At 37.3% G+C, this 20,343-nt stretch overlaps 2 protein-coding genes and 1 long non-coding RNA gene across 3 annotated transcripts; 2 read left to right on the plus strand and 1 right to left on the minus strand.

Moving 5' to 3' along the window:
• Nucleotides 1-2,097: 2,097 nt before the first annotated feature.
• On the plus strand, nt 2,098-2,351 carry LOC122644669. Its single transcript, XR_006330432.1, has 2 exons — nt 2,098-2,196; nt 2,277-2,351. It is a non-coding gene; the product is annotated as an uncharacterized LOC122644669 (long non-coding RNA).
• Nucleotides 2,352-7,671: 5,320 nt separating this feature from the next.
• On the plus strand, nt 7,672-10,391 carry LOC122645280 (organic cation/carnitine transporter 1-like). The gene is made up of 2 exons (XM_043838603.1): nt 7,672-8,098; nt 9,047-10,391. Exons 1-2 carry the CDS (start codon nt 7,672-7,674, stop codon nt 10,243-10,245), a joined length of 1,626 nt encoding a protein of 541 aa, XP_043694538.1. The 3' UTR covers nt 10,246-10,391.
• A 708-nt stretch (nt 10,392-11,099) lies between these two features.
• Nucleotides 11,100-19,337, minus strand: LOC122646703 (polyamine oxidase 5-like). The gene is made up of 10 exons (XM_043840305.1): nt 18,947-19,337; nt 17,337-17,452; nt 17,158-17,246; nt 16,861-16,974; nt 16,322-16,409; nt 16,134-16,219; nt 15,902-16,004; nt 13,515-13,612; nt 12,562-12,991; nt 11,100-11,570 (listed from the first exon to the last, which is right to left on the minus strand). Exons 1-10 carry the CDS (start codon nt 18,984-18,986, stop codon nt 11,256-11,258), a joined length of 1,479 nt encoding a protein of 492 aa, XP_043696240.1. The 5' UTR covers nt 18,987-19,337; the 3' UTR covers nt 11,100-11,255.
• Nucleotides 19,338-20,343: the final 1,006 nt, after the last annotated feature.

Raw genomic sequence — 20,343 nt, forward strand, 5'->3', positions numbered from 1 at the left:
GACAATTTCGTAGATCTACTAGATAAGAAAAGATATTTCAAAGAAAGTAAATTTACAAGAAAAATAAGTGTAAAACAAAATCAAATCTACTTGTTTTGTAATACTTATCTAATGGATCTAGTTAATTTTCTTTTTAAAGTATGGGGAAAAGAACGCCACTGGTCGTGGTCGTGTGTGGCGTGCGGCTACTGCACTTAGACATCAGGCCGTGTGAAATGACCGCCGTGTCCTATTGCGAAGGGCGGAAATCCCTGAGCATGCAGCGGTCATGTAACGCAGCCCTGTGTCTATTCTCCATTTCATAAGCAACTGATAGTGATTCTGGTGGAGGGACTAATGTACCAGTGTGTCAGCTTTGGACCATCAAAAGATCCAGCATCAACTGAGGGAGACTTGGGTTTTATTTGGGATTTTGTAGCCCTAGATTTCATTTCCTTTTGGTTGTTTCTTGAACGTGTAAGGTCCAACTCCTTCGGGGCTTTAGATAATAAAGGTAGATTACCCCCAAAAAAAAAAGGTTGAGATCATAATCTAAATCTTTTATAAATCAGTCTCTATTTATAATTTTTTTTTTTACGAAAAAAGGTAAATAGATTATTTTCTATTCATAACGTCATGCTCATTGATTTGTGACAATTTCTTTTACAACTGGAAATCTTCTCACTAATATTGAAATCATTGGATAATCAATTCACCTTCTCATAACTTCATATTCAATAATTTTTTTATCGATTTCATTTGGTTTAATTTTTGTCTTAGATATCGATCGGGTCGGTGAAGTCTGGTTCAGCCGGTCTGTTATACCTAGTCCAAAACCAATCAGATTAGGATTAGTTTGATTTGGTTTGGTTTGGATTTTTTTCTTCCAGTAGATTTTGATTAGTTTTATGAATGTGGGATAGGTTTTGACACCCTTAGGATGAAGCATTATATTGGAGGGGTAAGAGGGTCATTTAAAAGGGGGAAGAAGAGAGATAGACATAGAGCGCGTTAGCTTATGGTACACCAACGGTGTGCCATCTTGTCCGAAGCCAAACATCAACTAGGGTTGCAACAGGGTTGAGTTGAGTAGGGCTTTAAAGAACCCTAGCCCAACCCTAAGTATCCTTAGCTGGGCCCAGGCTCGACCCGACCTTGACTAAGGTCTAAAAAATCCAACCCTAACCCGCTCTCAGGGTTGGGCTGGGCTGACCCTGATTGACCCTGATCATGGGGAGGGGGAAGGAAATGCATTGATTGGAATGGGCCGGAGAGAAAATGATCAATTTTATGTAAAATAACATTAATAAAATATAGGGAATTATATCACTTATTGTCTTCATATATAATATATTATATAACACAATGTGGGTGATGTTTAAAGTTTATATTATATCAATTTATATTTTATAGTATTAACTTAAAACAGGGTCGGGCCTAGTCAGGCGGGGCTAGGCTTAGCTTAAGGTCTCAACCTTGACCCGACTCAACTCTGACTCAGGCCCAGAAATTTTCAGCCGTGACCCTCTCTCAAGGTCAAATATCTCAGCCCAGGTCCTGTTTGGGCTCAGAATGGGCCAAGACGGGTTTGGACCAACAGGGCCAAATTTACACCCCTAGACAACCTACCCTAAGTGGGTTGAACGTTTTGGTCATTGTCCTTCTCAATGACGCGGCATGAGGGGAAGACACTTAACAACAATATCCTGAAGACACACTAACGAGCCAATTCCTTCTTCGTCGGTGCTACTCTTTCCCATTTGCTGCCATTAAAGTATGAGAGGTAGCATTAACTTTTGCAGTATCGGTCTGATTTGGAAAATGACCATTGATTGAACAAAGACCACTCAATCGATCCCAACATTATCTCTGCTTCGGTTCTCTCTTTATGTAAAGATTGCAGGTGGACCCCCTAAGATGGATCCAAAAAGACTCTTGGACAAATCCCCTGAATCGGAAGAAATCTTCCCTCGGAGTCTCTGTATTCATCTTTAATTTACTGTTCATAGCCTATCTTTGCTTTTCTAAATGCTCAAGCTTTACATTGTAATTTCACATTATGTAACAAGCTTTTCCCCTTTCCCCATCTTTTCCCCCTTATTATAAAGAGAGGGTGACATGGGTTGGAGTGATCAAGTGTTGTTTGGGTAGCTAGCAATATGGGTTACATGAAGATGGCTTGTGTTCTCTTCTTCGTTTTCCTCTTCATTGCTGCTGGTTTGCAAATCTGAAACTTCTTTAATTTCTCTCATATCCATTGATATCTTCATATCCACTTAACTCTCTCTTTCTTGCAGGAGAAATGGAGATGGCAGAGGCGAGGACATGCGAGTCAGCGAGCACTAGGTTCAATGGGGTGTGTGTGAGGAGCAGCAACTGTGCATCCATTTGCCAAGGCGAGGGATTCCCGGATGGCAAATGCCAGGGGGTTCGCCGCCGGTGCATGTGCCACAGGCCTTGTTGACTGAATCATCCCAAACTTAACCAGCCGTCTTAGCCTCTAGTGTTATCCTCTTTGGGGGCTCTTTTGCCTCTCTGTTATGTGCCTAGTTTTGTTTTTTGAATGAATATGTGCCTAGTTGTTGTTATGAAAAATAGAGATGTAAGAATTGATTATTGTATTGGAGAGATGCTTCTGATCTCACTCCGTCCAGGACTTACTTCTTTTGGTGTACTTCACTTATGATAGGAAAAATAAAGGAGACGCGTTGGTTTTGTTTTCCTTTTTTTTTTTTTCCACCCCTCACTCCTACATATATTTATCATTTTGTCCCCAAACATGGCACCATGGCATCTTTTATCGTGTGAGCATGAGTGTTATGGTAACACAAATCTTTATTTTGTAATTAAGGGTCTTTTTGGTATCATTTTTCATTTTTTATTTTTCAAGTGTTTGGTATCATTTTTGTAATTTGTTTTTATTTAAAATAAATGAATACACTCCTAAAATCATAGTAAAAAATGTTTTTCTTTCATTTTTTGGGTAGTTTAATGAGCATGGGCATCATTTGTTTTTATTATTAGAAAGACATGCTCTCGCAACCTCTTTTCTTTTATTTCTTCTACCTACAAAGTTATGCGACCTCCCTCTCTTGTCTTCGCTGTTCTCCATCTCCTCTCCCTTTTGATTAATTAGGTTCTTGGAGGCGAATCAGAAGTGTAAGTGTTGTTGATCAAATTCAATCCATTTTTGAGTTGGGTTATTTACCATGTCATGGATCTCCTGAGAATAGTCAGGAAGGCTTTATTTGGTTGCAAGGGGAATTAAAAGGGAGGGAAATGAAAATTATAAATTTTATTAAGAAACTTTTGTAATTATTATCCCATGTGATTATATCATTTATTCCAAATCATTCTATATTTGGTTATTAAATTTCATTTTACTTTGCATCTAATTCTCCTTTTGGTTTAAAAAGTAAAATAAAAATTACATGTAAAATGTTTCTTACTAAATATGCTATGAAATTTAAGTAGTTATACAATCACATGGGGTAATTATCATAAAAGTTTTTTTTAAAGGTTTAAAATTTCCTAAAGTGTGCTCTGATTTTCTTCCCCACATAGCATCATCATCTTTATTCAATCACTTTCATCAATAGTCATATTTCTTCCATCCTTTTTGTAATCTCTCACCTCCAATTCCCACTTTCTTGCTTTTCCCTCTCTTTTCCTTCTTTTTAGGTTTATCTTCTTGTCATCATCCACCAATCTTTATGCCCATCCATCCCTTACAGTTTAGAGTTGATTTGAGATTGAAGATGGGTGACGGGAGAATTTCTTCACCTACCACTAAAATATATATAGACTTTTGACCATTTTCCCAAAAAAACACCTAATTTCAATACTGAATTTCCATGACTTGGGCCCATTTGTTCAAAATGTTATAAAAATTATTTACATATAGGTAGTTACCAAACTTATTTTTCATTCTACAATCTATTGTGTTTAATAGTTATCAAACAGTTTTTTATTTTTTTTTATCAAAATGATTTTCAATTAATGAATTTTTTTTTAAATGGGTCAAAAAACAAATTGAAAAATGACACCAAAAAGACCCTAAAATTCCTTCCATCGATAGAGAACAGTTCACCCACCATCTTAGGATTCACAAACCCTTCTTAGGGTTTTATTATGTTTCAAATTATACTCCCGAAACCCATTCCCACCCTCTCCTGCCCCGTGGTGAATGGGTAAAACTCGATCTTTCGTTTAATTTGATTAAACAATACATTTGATGGGTAATTTGATAAACTGAAATCCATTTTTAGGTAATATGGTAATTTTCTCAAAAATGCTATCTCATGTTGATAGTTAGCCAGATGCCCAGATCATGCACAAATCCCTGACTTCCTCCATTACTAACCATGTAGATTACAGGCACCATCTTAAGATTTCAACCTCAGCTCATAAAGAAATCAGTAGAGTCGAGGTGTAATTACTTTTGAGATAAAAATGAAGGGACAAAAATCTGAGCTCCCAAGAGGCATATGTTGAGATGTCAAGTTTTAGGGCTTACAGAATTTGTCAATGGCCAAATATAGCATTTGGGAATTTAAAGTATAAAGAGGTTTTTACATGGGAAGGATATAGGGTTGAATTTGAAGCTAAAATTTAACAAATAATAATTCAGATATTTTTTAAATATGTAAGGTTAGAATTGCAACATAACATAGTCAGTCGTGTAGATAAGATCTACCCAAAAAAAATAACAATAATAAATAAATAAATAAAGTCGTGTAGACAAGGAAAAGCAAATAGCAGTAAACTATTCATGATAATGCCAAACAAAGAACAACAGTGAGAGGATTTCCATCAAGCTAGAATCCAGAACCCCTTTTGTCGTGCTGTGAATAATGGCTCAATAGTAGTTCATTTGAGATTCAAATTCAATGAACATGTTATACACATCATCATCTTTCTATGATCAAATATTTGACTAGTCTCACATCTCCATGTGTTCTAGTAGAACTTTAAAATTAAATTAAAAAAAAACTCAATAGGAGCTTTTGAAAAATCAAAGAAGCCTACTTATGGTAGGACAAGTTGCTAAATTTGATTTGTCTATCCAAGGGGATTGAAACTATCCAGTTTCATGTCTAATAAACCATTAGTCTACGTCATGGTTTGAGAAATTGGTATCAGATTGGTCGATTCATATTGGCATCGGTAGAGGCCGATATTGATTCTTGACTGATCCTATACATGGGATCAATACGAACCATGGGTAACAATGAAAAAAAAAAAAATCAATTTTTGAAGATCGAAAAGTAAAGGTAGATCTATCCGATCTACACTGAAATGGACTGACCCGAATTGGTATCGGATCAATATCAACCGATACTGATTTCTATATACCTAATCTACAAAACTGAAAACCATACTTACTCAAATCATGATGGGTTCGTAAATTTTAACATGTTTTTGTTTTTTTAAAAGGAAGGAATACCTTATCTCATGACTATTTAATCACTGCAACAAAGATGAAATCTTACCGACATCGTGATCTCATCTCATCCGATAAGCAAAATTATGATCCACCTCGTCTGAAAGCAATCTCGAACACCACTCATCCTTTTGTGTCCTCTTTATGTTTGAGGAAATTCGTGAGTGGCACGCAAATGAAGTGCTCTACACTGTTGGTGAACCACTAAACACAAGACCTGTAGATATAAAAGTCATCAACTTTATCGTTATTTGGTTTCTGATGGTAAGTAAAGAATAATTGGGGGAGCCACATGTAACTTGTGGTGTATTCTTCAATTGTTTTCACAAGTTTAAGTTTAAATCATTCTCTGGGTTCTGTTGGTGTTCTCTTTTGTCAGTTGCCAACATTTTTTTTTTCTGTCACTGGCGTTCTCTCGTTTTCTTCTTTGTTTAACGGAAGTTTTAACAAGTAATATTTCCACTTATTCATCATAAGAGGAGACCCCTTCGAGTTGGATGGTTTGGTCATTTTTGGGGCATCAGTTTCAACCTAAACTAGTGTTGGGATTCCACATGGAAAGCGAAAGTAGTAATTTCACATTGGATGTAAATAACCGAATGTATAATGATTCATAGGTATTTAGACATCCACTTTTCAAGGAAAAATTCTATACAAGTTCCTAACAAGTGGTATTAGATCCAAAGTTATGGCTCCAACCAAAGTGGGAAAATGGACTTGCCTCAAAACTACAAAATATCATTTTATGCTAACAAAATTTTATAGTATTTTTATAATAAAATGTGATCAGCATTCCATTAAGGGTAAGGCTTTTATATTGTGACCCATAAGCACCAAAAATGAAAAAGGACACAAAAAAAAACAAAGGCTGAGGCAATCATCTTCCATACGAAACACAATTGTTAGCAGCATTCCATTAAATGAGAGGATGGAATTTTCAATCCTTCTAATCTCCCAACCCCCACAAAGATGGAGAAGTTATAGTGTAGTACTCGGTATAATATCTTGTTGAGGGGTCGGATCTCTTGTATTCTGTCACTTGCATAAATGGACGGATTCCAAAAGGTTATTAAGAGGCCCAAGGCTTGAGGCCCGGATTTTTTGGGTTATATGGGTAATTTTATAAATTTCATGTATACTGTTTCACTATATATTTGTAGCAAAAGTTCTTTCTCTATATGCAATCTAAGAGAGGTGTGATGGCGAGAGATTATAACCATATTGTCCCTAAATAGTGACGCACATCTCATCTCACCGTGGAAATAGACAATCTTGTTGAACAACGTAAATCATTACGTGCAATTGTATGATTATTTATTAGAACAAACACCAAACAAAACACGAGCAAAAGTGAAAAATAAAGCAAGATGACATGGAGATTTAACGTGGTTCACACACCAGTATGGTGTGCTACGTCATGGGCAAAGCTGAAGATGTTTCGCTATGTAAATCGAAGAAACTTACAATGGACATTTCATAAGAACACCAAAAAATAGTGTTGCTTCTCTCTCCCAGAATCCCTAAATCGAAAACCCCAAATTTCACTGTCTTTACAACAAAGCGGATAAAGAATATAAATACTCTTTCATCAATCGGGTCGAACCGTACCAAGGGGGCTTAACCCCGCACCTCCAACGAGATCAGTGATGCCTAAACCCTCCGTTATCATCATAGATCTTAGAAAAAGTTCCATTCGAATCGCCACCAAAAATATCAAAGCAGATCATTCTTCAAAACGGAAACAAGAATTCGAGAAATCCATAACTTTATTATTTACGATTTCCATTCTTTTCATCAATTTTTATTCTCGTTTGCCTATAAACTTATCTTTCCTTTCCATTTTCAAGGATAGGAGTTCTAAGTAACACAAATGGAAGTGATCTAACACGTCAAGCAGCACTCTCCCTGGCAAAAATTAAGGTTTGAGACTATAGAGCTGACAACGCAATCGCCATGTGTTGCCCACAAAATTATAACCTCCGAAGTCCAAATAATGTGGGACAAACCCCCATACCTTCTGTCGCCAATCCTTTAAACCTCAACCACCGAACCCTCTTATGTGTCATGAGTTTCATAACCCTATATGTGGAGCCCACCATTGCCAACAACTCAGCATTTTTTGCCAAGTGTACAACAAATTCTTTAGAATAACAGCTTCTCCCATTTTCTCATATTGTCCATTTCCTTCCTCTTATAAATAGTTTCCATTGAAATAGGGTTCAGTACTACTCTTTTTTGAAGCTACTCTAATGGATGAATTGCAGGAACTGGTAACCCATGACAACCACGTAGGAAGAGAAGCCACCGATCCGGCAGCAACAGCGACGAAGACGTCGAAGCTAGAGTTAACGGTCGACGACGTGATCGAAGAATACGTCGGGTCGATCGGGTTTTCGCAACTCATACATGTCTTCTTGGTGTCCTTCGCATGGATTTTTGATTCACAGAACACCTTGGTTACTATCTTCAGTGACGCGCAGCCGTCATGGACATGCAAGGGTGGCGGGTCATGGTGCAATCCGGGTTCGACCGGGTCGGTCTGCAATATCGAACCTGGGTATTGGGAGTGGATCGGAGGCAACATTAGCTCGACGATAGCTGAGTGGGGACTCGTCTGCGATCAGAAGTTCCTTGCTGGCATACCCGCGTCCTTGGTCTTCCTTGGTTCGATCTTGGGTACGTTTGTTTTCAATGGAATTATAGGCTGAAGTGGAGGGTATTTTCGTCATCTTCTCAACCCAAGCTGAAATCACCCGGCTGGACCAGTTTTTGGGCCAGGCATGTAGTGGCACGTTGGCAACTTGTGGACCGGCCCAGAAACTAGTCAAAGAAGTGGGCTAATTCCAATACACCAACTTGATTTTGAACCGGGTATTTTCATGTCTGGGCCTTGAGTAACCACCACCACCACAAACAGAGCCCAAAAGAAGTAGCACTGTAGTGGCACCAAAACCTTCCTGAACCAAATTGAAGGCAGAAGAGAGAGATTAAGAAGCAGCACCCAGGCTTTTCTAAGCCAAATTAAATGATGTTTTCCTGTAGAGTTATGAAAAACCAATCAAGTATCAAGTTGATTTAAGCCAGATTTGATATGATTTATATTTCAATTTAGGATTGATTTCATAAAATAGTCAATAGATTTTTGGTGGAATTGTTTTGTTTGCTTCAATCTGAAATATTTCAAAAATAAGAAATCTGTTTGGTAGTTCAAAATTTTGAGAATAAAATCTCTATATATTTTTGGGAAGGGTGCTGGGGGCGGAGATGATGGCGGAGGTGGGCCGAGAAGGGGCGGTGGTCGCGGGGTTGTGATAGCATGGTGGTGGTGAAGGGTGGTGTTTTATTTTTAATATGAAGTCACTACTTTTCCCATCAAATTAATCATGTTTTCATAAAAGAACAAGAGTGAAATCAATTTCAATTTCAAAATTGAAACAACTCCTCAGTCATTTCAGAATTTTAGAATTTCTATTTCAATGAAATAAGGTCCAAAAATCAAACCAAACATTTTCTGAAATAGAAATCACCCCATGAAAATGAATAGAAATCATACCAAATCAGGCTTTAAGTAGGGTTGATATTGTCTCTATCTTGTACTGAACTTTTGGTGATTTCTCCATGTAGGATCTGCTGCTTATGGCTGCCTGGCAGACTCATATATAGGAAGGAAGAAAGCAGTGCTTCTATCATGCCTCTTAACATCCATAACTGCATTCCTCACATCCTTTTCTCCTAATGTTTGGATCTATTCCCTCCTTCGATTCTCAAATGGGTTTGCTCGGTCCGGCATTGGAATTTGCTGCCTTGTCCTCTCCACAGAAGTTGTAGGCCGAAAATGGCGAGGCCAAGTTGGTCAATTTGGCTTCTTATTCTTCACTGCAGGCTTCCTTTCACTTCCCTTGATTGCCTACCCAAACAGAACCTCTTGGAGAAACATCTACAAGATCATTTCCCTTTTCCCCTTTCTCTACTCTATTTTGATCCTTCCTTTTGTGTCTGAATCACCTCGTTGGCTCATTGTTAGAGGAAGAAACAAGGAAGCTATGCAAATCTTAAATAGGTTGGCAAGACTGAATGGGAAGAAACTTCCACAGAATTTAGCCATCTCACACTCATCCACCAACCTGAATGAATCTGTTTCAACCAAGAGCTTGTGGTCTACAAGATGGGCTGCTAGAAGGATGCTCACAGTTATGATTGCTGGTTTTGGAATTGGGTTTGTATACTATGGCCTCCAACTAAACGTCGAGAACTTGAATTTTGATCTCCACTTCACGGTCGCAGTAAATGCCCTTATGGAAATTCCGGCAGTGTTCATTGGTAGTATGCTACTGAGCTTCACAGACCGCCGTCTTCTCACCTCATCATCAGCTTATATCGCTGGAGCGTCGTGCATCCTCTGTATCTTCTTCTCTAGGAAGAACACTGGCAAAAAGGAACAAGTGGAGGGTGAAGCTAAAAATAGCTGGCCTCAGTTAACCATGGAAGCAATTGGATTCATGGCAGCTTCAACAGCCTTTGATGTACTATACATTTACTGTGTTGAGCTGTTCCCTACAAATGTCAGGAACTTCGCTGTATCAATGTTGCGACAAGCACTGATGCTGGGAGCATCAATTGCACCACTTCTGGTAGTGTTAGGCCGTTTGAGCCCATCACTCTCTTTCCTGGCATTTGGAGCCCTTGCTATATTCAGTGGGCTTGTGACGATATGGTTTCCTGAGACTAGGAATGCCCCTCTTTATGAGACATTGGAGCAGCAAGAGGAGGAAGAAAAGCTATCTTCATTCTCCAATTCAGAGGTAGAACTAGGAAAGCATTGAAGAAGATTTTTCGGTCGTGGTGTCCCGTCCTTTTGGTAGAATCCATGTAAACAACCATCAACTGTGACATATTTACCTTCTGTAAGTTTTCTGCAACAGTATCAAATATCAGCAATCTTCACTGTGAATCACCCTAGTTGATGTTTTATCATCTTTAAGTTTTCTCCTTCTGTATCAAAATGAATCTTCCTTGTTAATCACCCTAGTTAACAATCTCGATCAGAAACATTTGTTTTCAGTCAGAACAAAATTCCAGACCATCCCTGTCAAAGGATTCAAGTGCCAGCTCTTGTGAGATACTGAGACCCACTAATCTGCTGAAGGGCACAAGCATTACAAATAAAAATCACCCTAGTTAATGTTTTATCATCTTTAAATTTTCTTCTTCTGTATTAAAATATCAACAACCTTCATTGTCAATCATCCTAATTAACAAGTTTGATTGGAAACAGTGGTGTTCAGTCAGCAAAATTTTTTCCAGACCTTCCAGCCACTACTACTACCAAGGATACAAGTGCCAGTTCTTGTGAGATACTGAGACCTACTATTCTGTAATGCTCACCTTAAGGTTATAAGCATTACAAACATGAATCGGTATTAAATGTTATAAAACATAGAAGTGAGCTAGAAATGGAGTTATTGGTACCATAGAAGAGCCAGACTTTAGACAAAACTCAGGAACTTTTTGGATTGGTCCTGTGTCAAGGTTCATGGTCATCACAATCGTATGGTCAGGTAACAGAAATATTCCCTCATTTTTTTTTAGGGGGGATCTTTCAGAAAAAGGACAGTTCTAAATTTAAGAGGGAGGGGGGGGGGGGGACAAAGGATGGATTAGCCTTAAGAAATTGGGCAGAAATTGTCCTTGAATTTTCATATGCGTATTTGATATAGACATCTGGTTGAACAATCAGTGTATTTATCCATGTATAAATCAATAATGAGAGATAGCTGCAATTATTCTCAATGCTATCAACAAAAACATGGTTTATTAGGATATTATATGGAGCTCACATCCTTGAAATTTGGATAGGAACAGTGGCTTCAACAATTTCCTCCTCAGAGGAGACGAACTGGAGCAGTTCCATATTACCAAGCTGCTTCAATAGATAACTCCTGCAGTCTTCAGCAGCCATCAGTCCAGCTGTGTAAGCTCCATGAACAGAACCAGCATGATCCAAACTCACAGCCTCACCACCAAAGAAAAGGCTACCAACAGGAGCTTGGAGCTTCTCATACAAATCTGCTGACTTCCCAACCAAGTCGTAGGAGTAAGAACCAAGAGAGTTTGGATCTGTGCCCCAGCGTGAAACAAGATACTGAACCTGCAAAGAAACCAAAAAACCAAAGGTGAGGCATACAAGATTTTGTTCTCATCACAACTGCTTCTAAGCTGAGTAATATGTATAACATTTGATTCTCTACCCAACTAAATTGTGAATGAACTGAATTGAGCGATTTTCTATCTTGGTAATTAAATCAATTGGATTCAACTAGCTTTGACCTTAAGATCAGCAATTTTTTAACCCTCTGGTCCACATCTTTCCTTCCCTCGAGTACTTGTGACCCGTGAACTTTTGTAATGCTCGAGTTATCAGCTTATAATAAACAAGCCTCTTGCTTACTTCTGGACAAAAACTTGCCCCTCTTGGAACCATTTACCTGCCTCCCACTTCACAAGTTTAGCAAAGTTCACTCATGAATATGTTGTCACCCTATCCTAAGTCACAGTAGGCTTGCTCTTCTTAAGTACATTCACAGAAGACAAAAATATAAGTAGTTTAAATACACACTGAAGAGACTTGGACCCTACAATTGTACATAAATTTTACTACTATCCTAAAATGTACAGTCCAGTTATGCATTTCAGTCTGAAAAGTCAAATTACTTATAGATAGGTAAACATGGAAGACCAAACTAATAACATGGATTGCATTATAGAACAAACCATGGACAGATAGAAAGTAAGTTGTAACACAAGTCGATGCTTAAAACATACAATTCCATGGCTACTACAAGAGAAAGCAATGGATTGATAACCTAAATAGTTCAGTTCCTGGGGCGATATGCATAGGACATAAAGTATGGGGAAGAAAAGTTTCTCCCTATGTCACCAACACAAGATACCCCAATCACAATTTTCCCCTTAATTTTGGAAGATAGATTTTCCAATTTGAGCCAATAAAAAGTTCAGCCAATAAATAAATAAAATATTTCCCATTAACTATGCTGTATGTGGCATCAATCATGTAAAAAAAAGGGATAATTTGAATGACAGTACATATTTACGTACAGGCCTGAAACCAAGGGTCTTACCGGATCCTTTGCATTAGGAAGCATTTTCTTGAGTTGCACCATCACAAAATTAGCAGCAGCTTCATCAGATAACTTCTCTATGTCATAAGCAAACCTTCCAGCAGCCATATAGACAAGTACAGGGTGGCCTGTTGCCTTATGAAGATTGAGAAAATAGCCACAGGAATACGAAGTTTGTGCAACAATGCCTAATAATTCCACATTTGGCCAAAAGACCGTGTCAAAACATAAGGCAATCTTGTTTTCATTTCCAAAACCCATATCAGATATTGCATCAAGTTTCCACTGAGGTAATTTGGGCTCAAACTCAATTAGATTGGCTTTCAGAACTCCCAAAGGGACTGTTATGATAGCAGCATCCGCAACAAAGCATCTCCCATCTTCAACAGTAAGAATCACTTTATTGAACCAATTGGCAATCCTTGTAACCCTGGTTATTAGGATAGGTAGAAAATACTAAATAATGTCAGTCCAGTTTCCCTTTTTCCTTTAAAAGCATAAATTATAGAACCTAGTATTCAAATATTAAATATTAGAAAAGTAGAAACAAGTTGATTTTGCAAGGCTATGTCCTGCACAGAAAATTAATACAAGAAAAAAAAAATAGAAATATTATTCCCAATAATTTTTCCTTTTCCAGGTTGAAATTCTGTCCCTTCAGGGCTGTTATCAAGCAAAACATATTAACTTGAAAAACACGAGCCTTCTCTCCTCTCCAACCCACCCTTGCCCCATTGCTCTGGGTAAATAAACTAGTTAAGACATTATTAGAATAAAAATATTCAGATAAAAAAATCTCAAGAATCTTGCTGGTAATTAAAACATAAATACTACTCCTAAATACATAATCCAAAACAGAAACTGAGTTTCTTAATTTTGAAATCACATTATGTCCCACTCTTTATATCGTATAATGTAGCATTCCTTTTTAATATAAAGATATACACACATACCTGTGATTCAAGCGTATATCAATATTTTCCGCTAAAGCCTTAATCACTGGGTAATAACCCTGCTTCATGAGTCCGTGGCCCCCAGAAAGAACATGCTCCTGCATCATCCATTTCAGTATTGCAAACGGCATAAGAATTCCAAGGAAACTAAAATGAATCCTGACTTAGATTAATAATTATTGTTTCCATCCAACAAAGTTCAACAAGCGGAGATGATATGCATAATATCACATATGGTCAGTGGAGGGGAAAATATGCCGAATAATCACCAAAATTTGAAAATAGAACAGTCTGAACATGTCGTATCTTAGGTTGAATTATCTAATCAATAAGCTTATAAATCAACCTATGTAAACTCAAAAGAACCTTTATAAGTTTTCAACTATATACGGTTGGCCACACAAATCTTCTTTCTCCACTTATCTTTATTCTTTATCTAAAGCCACGTTTGTTACATGGACATAATAAAGGAATCCTTAGTAATATCTATCCTTATAAAATTTCAAATGAGTCAAACAAGCATATCAAGCATTAACCTGGGTTAAATAGCCACATAGTCCAGACAATTCGTCATTAAAGAGACTATTTGGATGGTTGTGACCATAGTTCAAAATTTTGGTTGAAATGCCAAAATTTTGACTGTTTATTTTTGTTTCAACCTTGATCGAAACAAAACAACAAGCTACTTAACAGTTTTACAAGGTTTTGACCGAAAATTCTGTTCAAAATACCGAAATTACTGAAACGTTTCGGTCATTTCACGGAAACGCTACAATGCAGTATATAAAATAGCACATTTCGAACGAAATAGGGTCAAAATTTTGACCGCGAGAGGGGTTTCGACCGAAATGGTGGGGAACTCATAGAAATCTGGATTTTTGGCCACATCGCTTCAATATTTGGCTGTATCAAGGTATTGTGGAGTAGTACAACACATCTACTTTGATTATTGGATTTGAACCAAGATTAGTGCAAAATTCTTTTATGAAGGTAAACCCTTTTTCGTTGGATTTGAATAAAGATTTGAATTTGATCGCATCGTTTTTATTGAATGTCATATGTTATTTGACTAAATTACAGGATATATAATGGAAAGTATACAGTAAGCTATGACATACACTATCAACCTAGGGTCCGAAGCCAAACTACCACTATAGGGGAGTTTTCCAATTTAAAGATCCAAACATGCTAAAAAGGAAACAAGTTTCATGGAAAATTAGGGTCTGAAGCGAAACTACCACTATAGCTGGGTTTTCCAATCTACTGATCCAAACCTGCTTAAAAAGGGACTACAACAAGTGTCATGGAAAAATTCCATCATTTGAGGTGCATCAATAACTTGAAAAAAAAAATTATGAATTATGTTTGACAAAAGGAAATTGCAGTATTTCACAAGGATTTTCTGCCTCATGTAAAAGCTAAAACCAAATAGTTTAGAGAGTGCAAATTGATGGCGGTGATCTGAATATTTTCCCTTCCACTTTTCTAACCACTTCTACCACTTAGAGGATTCAATGGGCAGCAATTGGCAGGTCTTTGAAGGAATCTTGTCAGTAGAGGAATGAATCCCTTTCAAGAAACATGAGGATAGCCTCTAAATTCTAAAAGAGTCACAGAAAACCCACATTTAATTCTTGAAGGGAAAAAGTATTGACACTCTGTTTGCTTCAAACACTACATTGCACCTTTCCCCAATATTCTAATTCCAAGCTAGCTAGTGCCAAAAACAAAAATTAAGGTGTCTTTCTCTTGAAGTGAACGTAGGAGCTTAACTCCTAGAAAAAACTGTCTTGGTGACAAATGGTGCAAACTAAGCCAATCCCCTCCAACCCCCCCCCCCCCTCCCTCCCAAAAAAAAAAAAAGATCATGGTGAAAAAGGTCAGGTTTAGACAAATATTCATTTTAAAATGCTTTCGAATTGCAATGGCGCCCATTGCTCATCGCTTATTATTTAATCCTTCCAAGTATAATGGTCACATTTTTTATTGACTTCCCCCTCCCTTAATATGAACTCTAACTAGCATCACGCGCCCATTGCTCATCGCTTATTATTTAATCATTCCAAGTATAATGGTCACATTTTTTATTGACTTCCCCCTCCCTTAATATGAACTCTAACTAGCATCACAAATGCATTATAAACGCCATATAATATAACTATCACTTTTGTATTCAACTTGGGAAGCGACAACTTGTCATACCTGCACAGCCATCATGCATTAAGAAATCTTACCGGTTTTTATTTTTATTTTTTGCATAATGAATAAATCAATAGGTTATTAATAAACAAGAACAGAGACAAACAGCAAGGCAGGTCAGAGACCATCCCTTAAAATGAGTAGCAAAACTACTCAACAGATAATAATATGTCAAAGGCTTCAGTTACCTGATCCCAAGCTTTCAGTGAAATCATATCCGCATCTGCCGCAAACCAAGCTTCCATTCTGCATATGTACCACTGCAGAACTTCATGAGCAAGTCCTTCTTGTCTACAGAACAAAGAGCATAACTTAGTAAAATTGATGGATCCCATGCGCAACTGCACAAAGAAAGAGATGAGTGACGCAGAAAAGGAAAATCATTCAGTACAAATTCCATATTCTCTAATTTTCTTAGACCTCAAATCTGGATGCCTATCCATTACGATTGAAATGGCTTGAAGAACTGAAATGTCCTCAGTGTGTTCATCCCTTACTTTTTCCGTCTGGATTATTAAAACAATTAACCATTAATCAACTAATGAACCATTTAAACAGAAATTAAATCAATTGAGGAATCTAATCATCTAAAGAATAGGGAAGTATACCTCTTTGAGAATCCTTTTGAATATCTCTCCAACTTTGATGACTAGTTGTTGAGGAACTTGACGGCCTTCCATATCAAAAAGCACATAACTGAAATACCAAATGTGCAGATGTTTAGGATTTGATAGGTGAAAGTAATACAAAGACAATCAAAAAAAATTATTGTCCCTCATGCTTTGCAACTACATATAACTCACACTCCCACAGAAAATCCATTCAGGTCATTACTTAAGTAGCTGTTCTTGGAAATGACAGAAAAAATCATTACACATAGACCCTCCTACAACCTCTGTGTTCTTTTGTGTTTCCTCCATTTACCTCTTTTGTCTTGGCTTTTCTTTTTTTGGGTGGGGGGAATCACCAATATTGTTTAGATAAGTCAGTTCTGTTACCCTCCTTTGCTCTTTCCTCTACATTTAATATAAAGTTACTTATTCATTTTTGCTATATCCAATCATTGACGAAGCCTAAAGAACACAAAAACAACTGCATTAATGGAAAAGAATCAATGACGTAAAAATCTCAACTTGACAAGATTTACCTTTCCAAATCATGGTCATATAACACAGAGTTGTCACCACTTGTACGGTATAATGTAAGTCCCAGACAACGTATCAGTGGAGCCAAGGAGTTCTCATTACAGACACCATGTAACCTGAATGGAAAAGTGGGCCCCATATAACAAAAAGATCACCATAATGCTCTCATCTTCCTTATTCAATTATAAAGCAATTAGTATTTACATGAATAAACATTTAAACATGCAAATGCACATGCAAGAGGAGGGAAAGAGATAGAGAAAGAAGCAAGGACATCTAGTAGGTGTATATAAACTTGCCATGATGCCCCCATATCAACAGGACAACCAAATGAGAAGTCGGTGTGAATACGGCCACCAAGTCTGTCCCGTGACTCTAACAAGAGCACCTAAACAAGACAAGAACATAATTCAATTAGCAAGCAGAAATGGAAGTTTATCACCTGGGGCAGCTTGTGGAAAGTTTAAAATTAATTCACCTTGAAAGATGCATCACGAAGGGCACGGGCAGCAGCAATCCCAGAAATCCCCCCACCTATGACAATGACTGAAGGCAAGGAAGGTGGTTGTCTCTCAATGTGTGAAAACAAGGAACCTAAATATGGAAAGTAAACATGTAAAGATCATCATGGTCTGCACTTGAGTTACATGAAAAATTCACAGATCAGCAATTTTCAAGGTCATATTTGTGAATCAATACAGTAGCTTACTGGAGGCAACGGAGAAACAACTGTATAGGATTCAGTCACCGCTTTCACATGTTTCCATAAGTATTGTCTTGGAAACTTCCTTATGCAATTATATGTTTCGTCAAGGTTTACAGTCTAAGATCATCAAGCACATGCCAGCATAGATCCAACAAAAAGACCTTCTCTCTTTCCAGTGGTAGTATCAATTCATTTCTAAGCAGCTTCCTCTTCTATAATTCCATGGATAGTATGCATTCATCTCTAAAAATTCGGAAATGCTATTAAAAAAAAAAACCTAGCAATTCATTGTCACCAAAGTATTTTTAATACAAACAAGCGTGCTGCCAATTTGTTCCCTCAAGATCAAATTTTTTTTGGGTGGGGGGGGGGGTGTGAGGGTGTTGAATCCCAAGGTGGTCACGTTTAACATGAGCAACCACCCTGGGCAGACATTTCCCAAAGGGTTTTAGAAATGAAGTAGACGATATAGTAAGACATCATTGAATATACAGAAGTTATTCACAGGGTACTTGACTGTAAATATCATCTTATAGGTCCTTTTTCTGTTGAACTGGATATGCTGTAATTTTTGGAGAACAAATAAAAATTTAATCCCCTCATACTTATCGATTTCAAAATGATTCAATAAAATTTTCATCATTATGTGTCACGACATCTTGTTCTCTCTCCCAAAAAAAAAAAGTGCCTATAAGACAACTAGATGGGTATGCTGGACCAAACTAGCTCCATCATTCTGTAATCTAAGGCCTTGTCTTCTATTAAGTCATGTTTCCAATTCCAAGTCTTCCCTAACTGTGTCAGCACAGTCATTTGAGGACCTACATACTGAAACTGTCATTTTCCTTAGTGTAAAATGTTACTTATGTTACACGTATACAGCATTCAACAGAATAGTATCCAGAAAAAAACTGACAATGAACAATTACAGAATTCAAGCAGAATAGGAATTCAACATATTTATAATTCAAAATCTCTCCCACCCTCTCTGCCTCTATGATGAATGAGCAGAAACAGGAAAATAGGAATTCAACATATTTCTAATCCAAAATCCCATTAAAATTCTATGCACAGTAACACGGGAAGATAGGAATTCAAAATTCAACGCGCTTTGTCATGACAATAGTATTCCAATTATAACCAAAAAAAGGCAACATTTCACCAATTTAAGCTAACAAAGCATAAAGTATCTCTCAAAAAACAAACGCAAATAAAACAACGCCGAAACATAAAATTCTCAACAAACATACGAAATTTAAAATTAAAGGAAAATTTCCTCTCCAATACAGAACAGATTAATTCAAATCCAACAGAAACGTAATCACATATGCTCGTCAAACTTAAAAATAAAAACACAAATAAAAGAACAAAATTCAACTTACCATCCATCAAATTATTGCATAAGAAATCTTTGGGATCCATTGAAAAAGAAAGAAACAGCAGTAATCTGAATGGCGTTTAGAGCTTTATAGGAATTAAAGAATTAGAAATTAACTGGAAGGAATGATAAAGTATAAAGATCAAGAGTCCGGCAATGAAATGGCTCGAATTCGACGAACAACGTAGCTTGTCAAACCAGCTCATCCCTTCATACAGGCAAATGCAGATTTTTCTTTAATGAATCTCTGAACAGAGAATCGAAACGAGGAGACGGAAAAGAGAGGAAAAGAGACGAACGAAGAGTTTTCTTGGTTTTGGGTTGCGGAGGAGGACGAAGGTTTCTTCTGCCACTGGCCTTCTAATAAGAGAGTCTTTGTGGTAACCCACACGACGCTGCGCCTTCACCGAACGTCGTCTCTTTCTTCTAATGATAGCGGTAGGCCGAAATTGCCCCTTCTCTAATTGTGTACGGGTCGGGTAGATCTGGTTGGCCTCCAACTCGACCTGAACCGATCCGAATGGAAGTGAATCTGTGATGTGTTTGGGTAAGAATCTTTTTTGGTTACATAAATCCGTTGGTGCATGTGTCGAATATGGAGGTGGTTCCATGGAAAAACTATCAGTGGATTCGTTACCGTGCCAATCTTAGGTCTCGACTAGCCTTTATTCAAGTATCAACAGCTTCGTTGAACCACAGTAAAGTTTTGCTTCTCAACTAGGGTTCTTCATTGCTTGCAAGTAAGAAGTTGTTGCTCGATAGATGTGATTCCAAGTGAACCCGGGTATTTATATTTTGGGACAATTTTGGTGTTTCAAACTTGAATTTACCTATTCACTTGATCTCAACAATGAATCGTATTTATTAAGAAAAGATGATTCTGAGTGAATCTGGGTATTCTCATACATACACTTTCACATGCACATGCAACCAAATGGATTAAAATTAACGAATTACAATTCAATGGTAATGTATTGGAATCGGCCTAAAGCATAGAAATCAAGGACCTGCATGATGATGATACTTCTGTTTCTCTATTTCTCTTTTTTTTTTTAGGTTCTTGACAACAAAAAATAAGAGAAATTCGTTTATTAACACTAGTTCATTTTTTTGTTCTTAGGAATAAACTGAGACAAAAAAAGTTACTAAGATATGGGGGAAAAAAACACTCAATTTTGAAGTTTCTCTTTCCTAGAAATAAAAGTAGGGTTGCAACAGGGTCGAGTTGGTTCAGGCTTTTAAAACCCCAACCCAAACCTGAGTCCACTTAGCTAGTCATGCACCGCACGCGACTAGGTAACGTTCTTTCTCCATTAAATATGTTAACAAATAGAAAAGGTGAATCAGATTTTTCTATTTAAGGCTCAATCAAATGAATCAATTAAACTTCCCCTATAATTA

The sequence above is a fragment of the Telopea speciosissima genome, chromosome 11, assembly GCF_018873765.1.
Source record: "Telopea speciosissima isolate NSW1024214 ecotype Mountain lineage chromosome 11, Tspe_v1, whole genome shotgun sequence".
In the NCBI taxonomy this organism is placed as follows: Eukaryota; Viridiplantae; Streptophyta; class Magnoliopsida; order Proteales; family Proteaceae; genus Telopea; species Telopea speciosissima.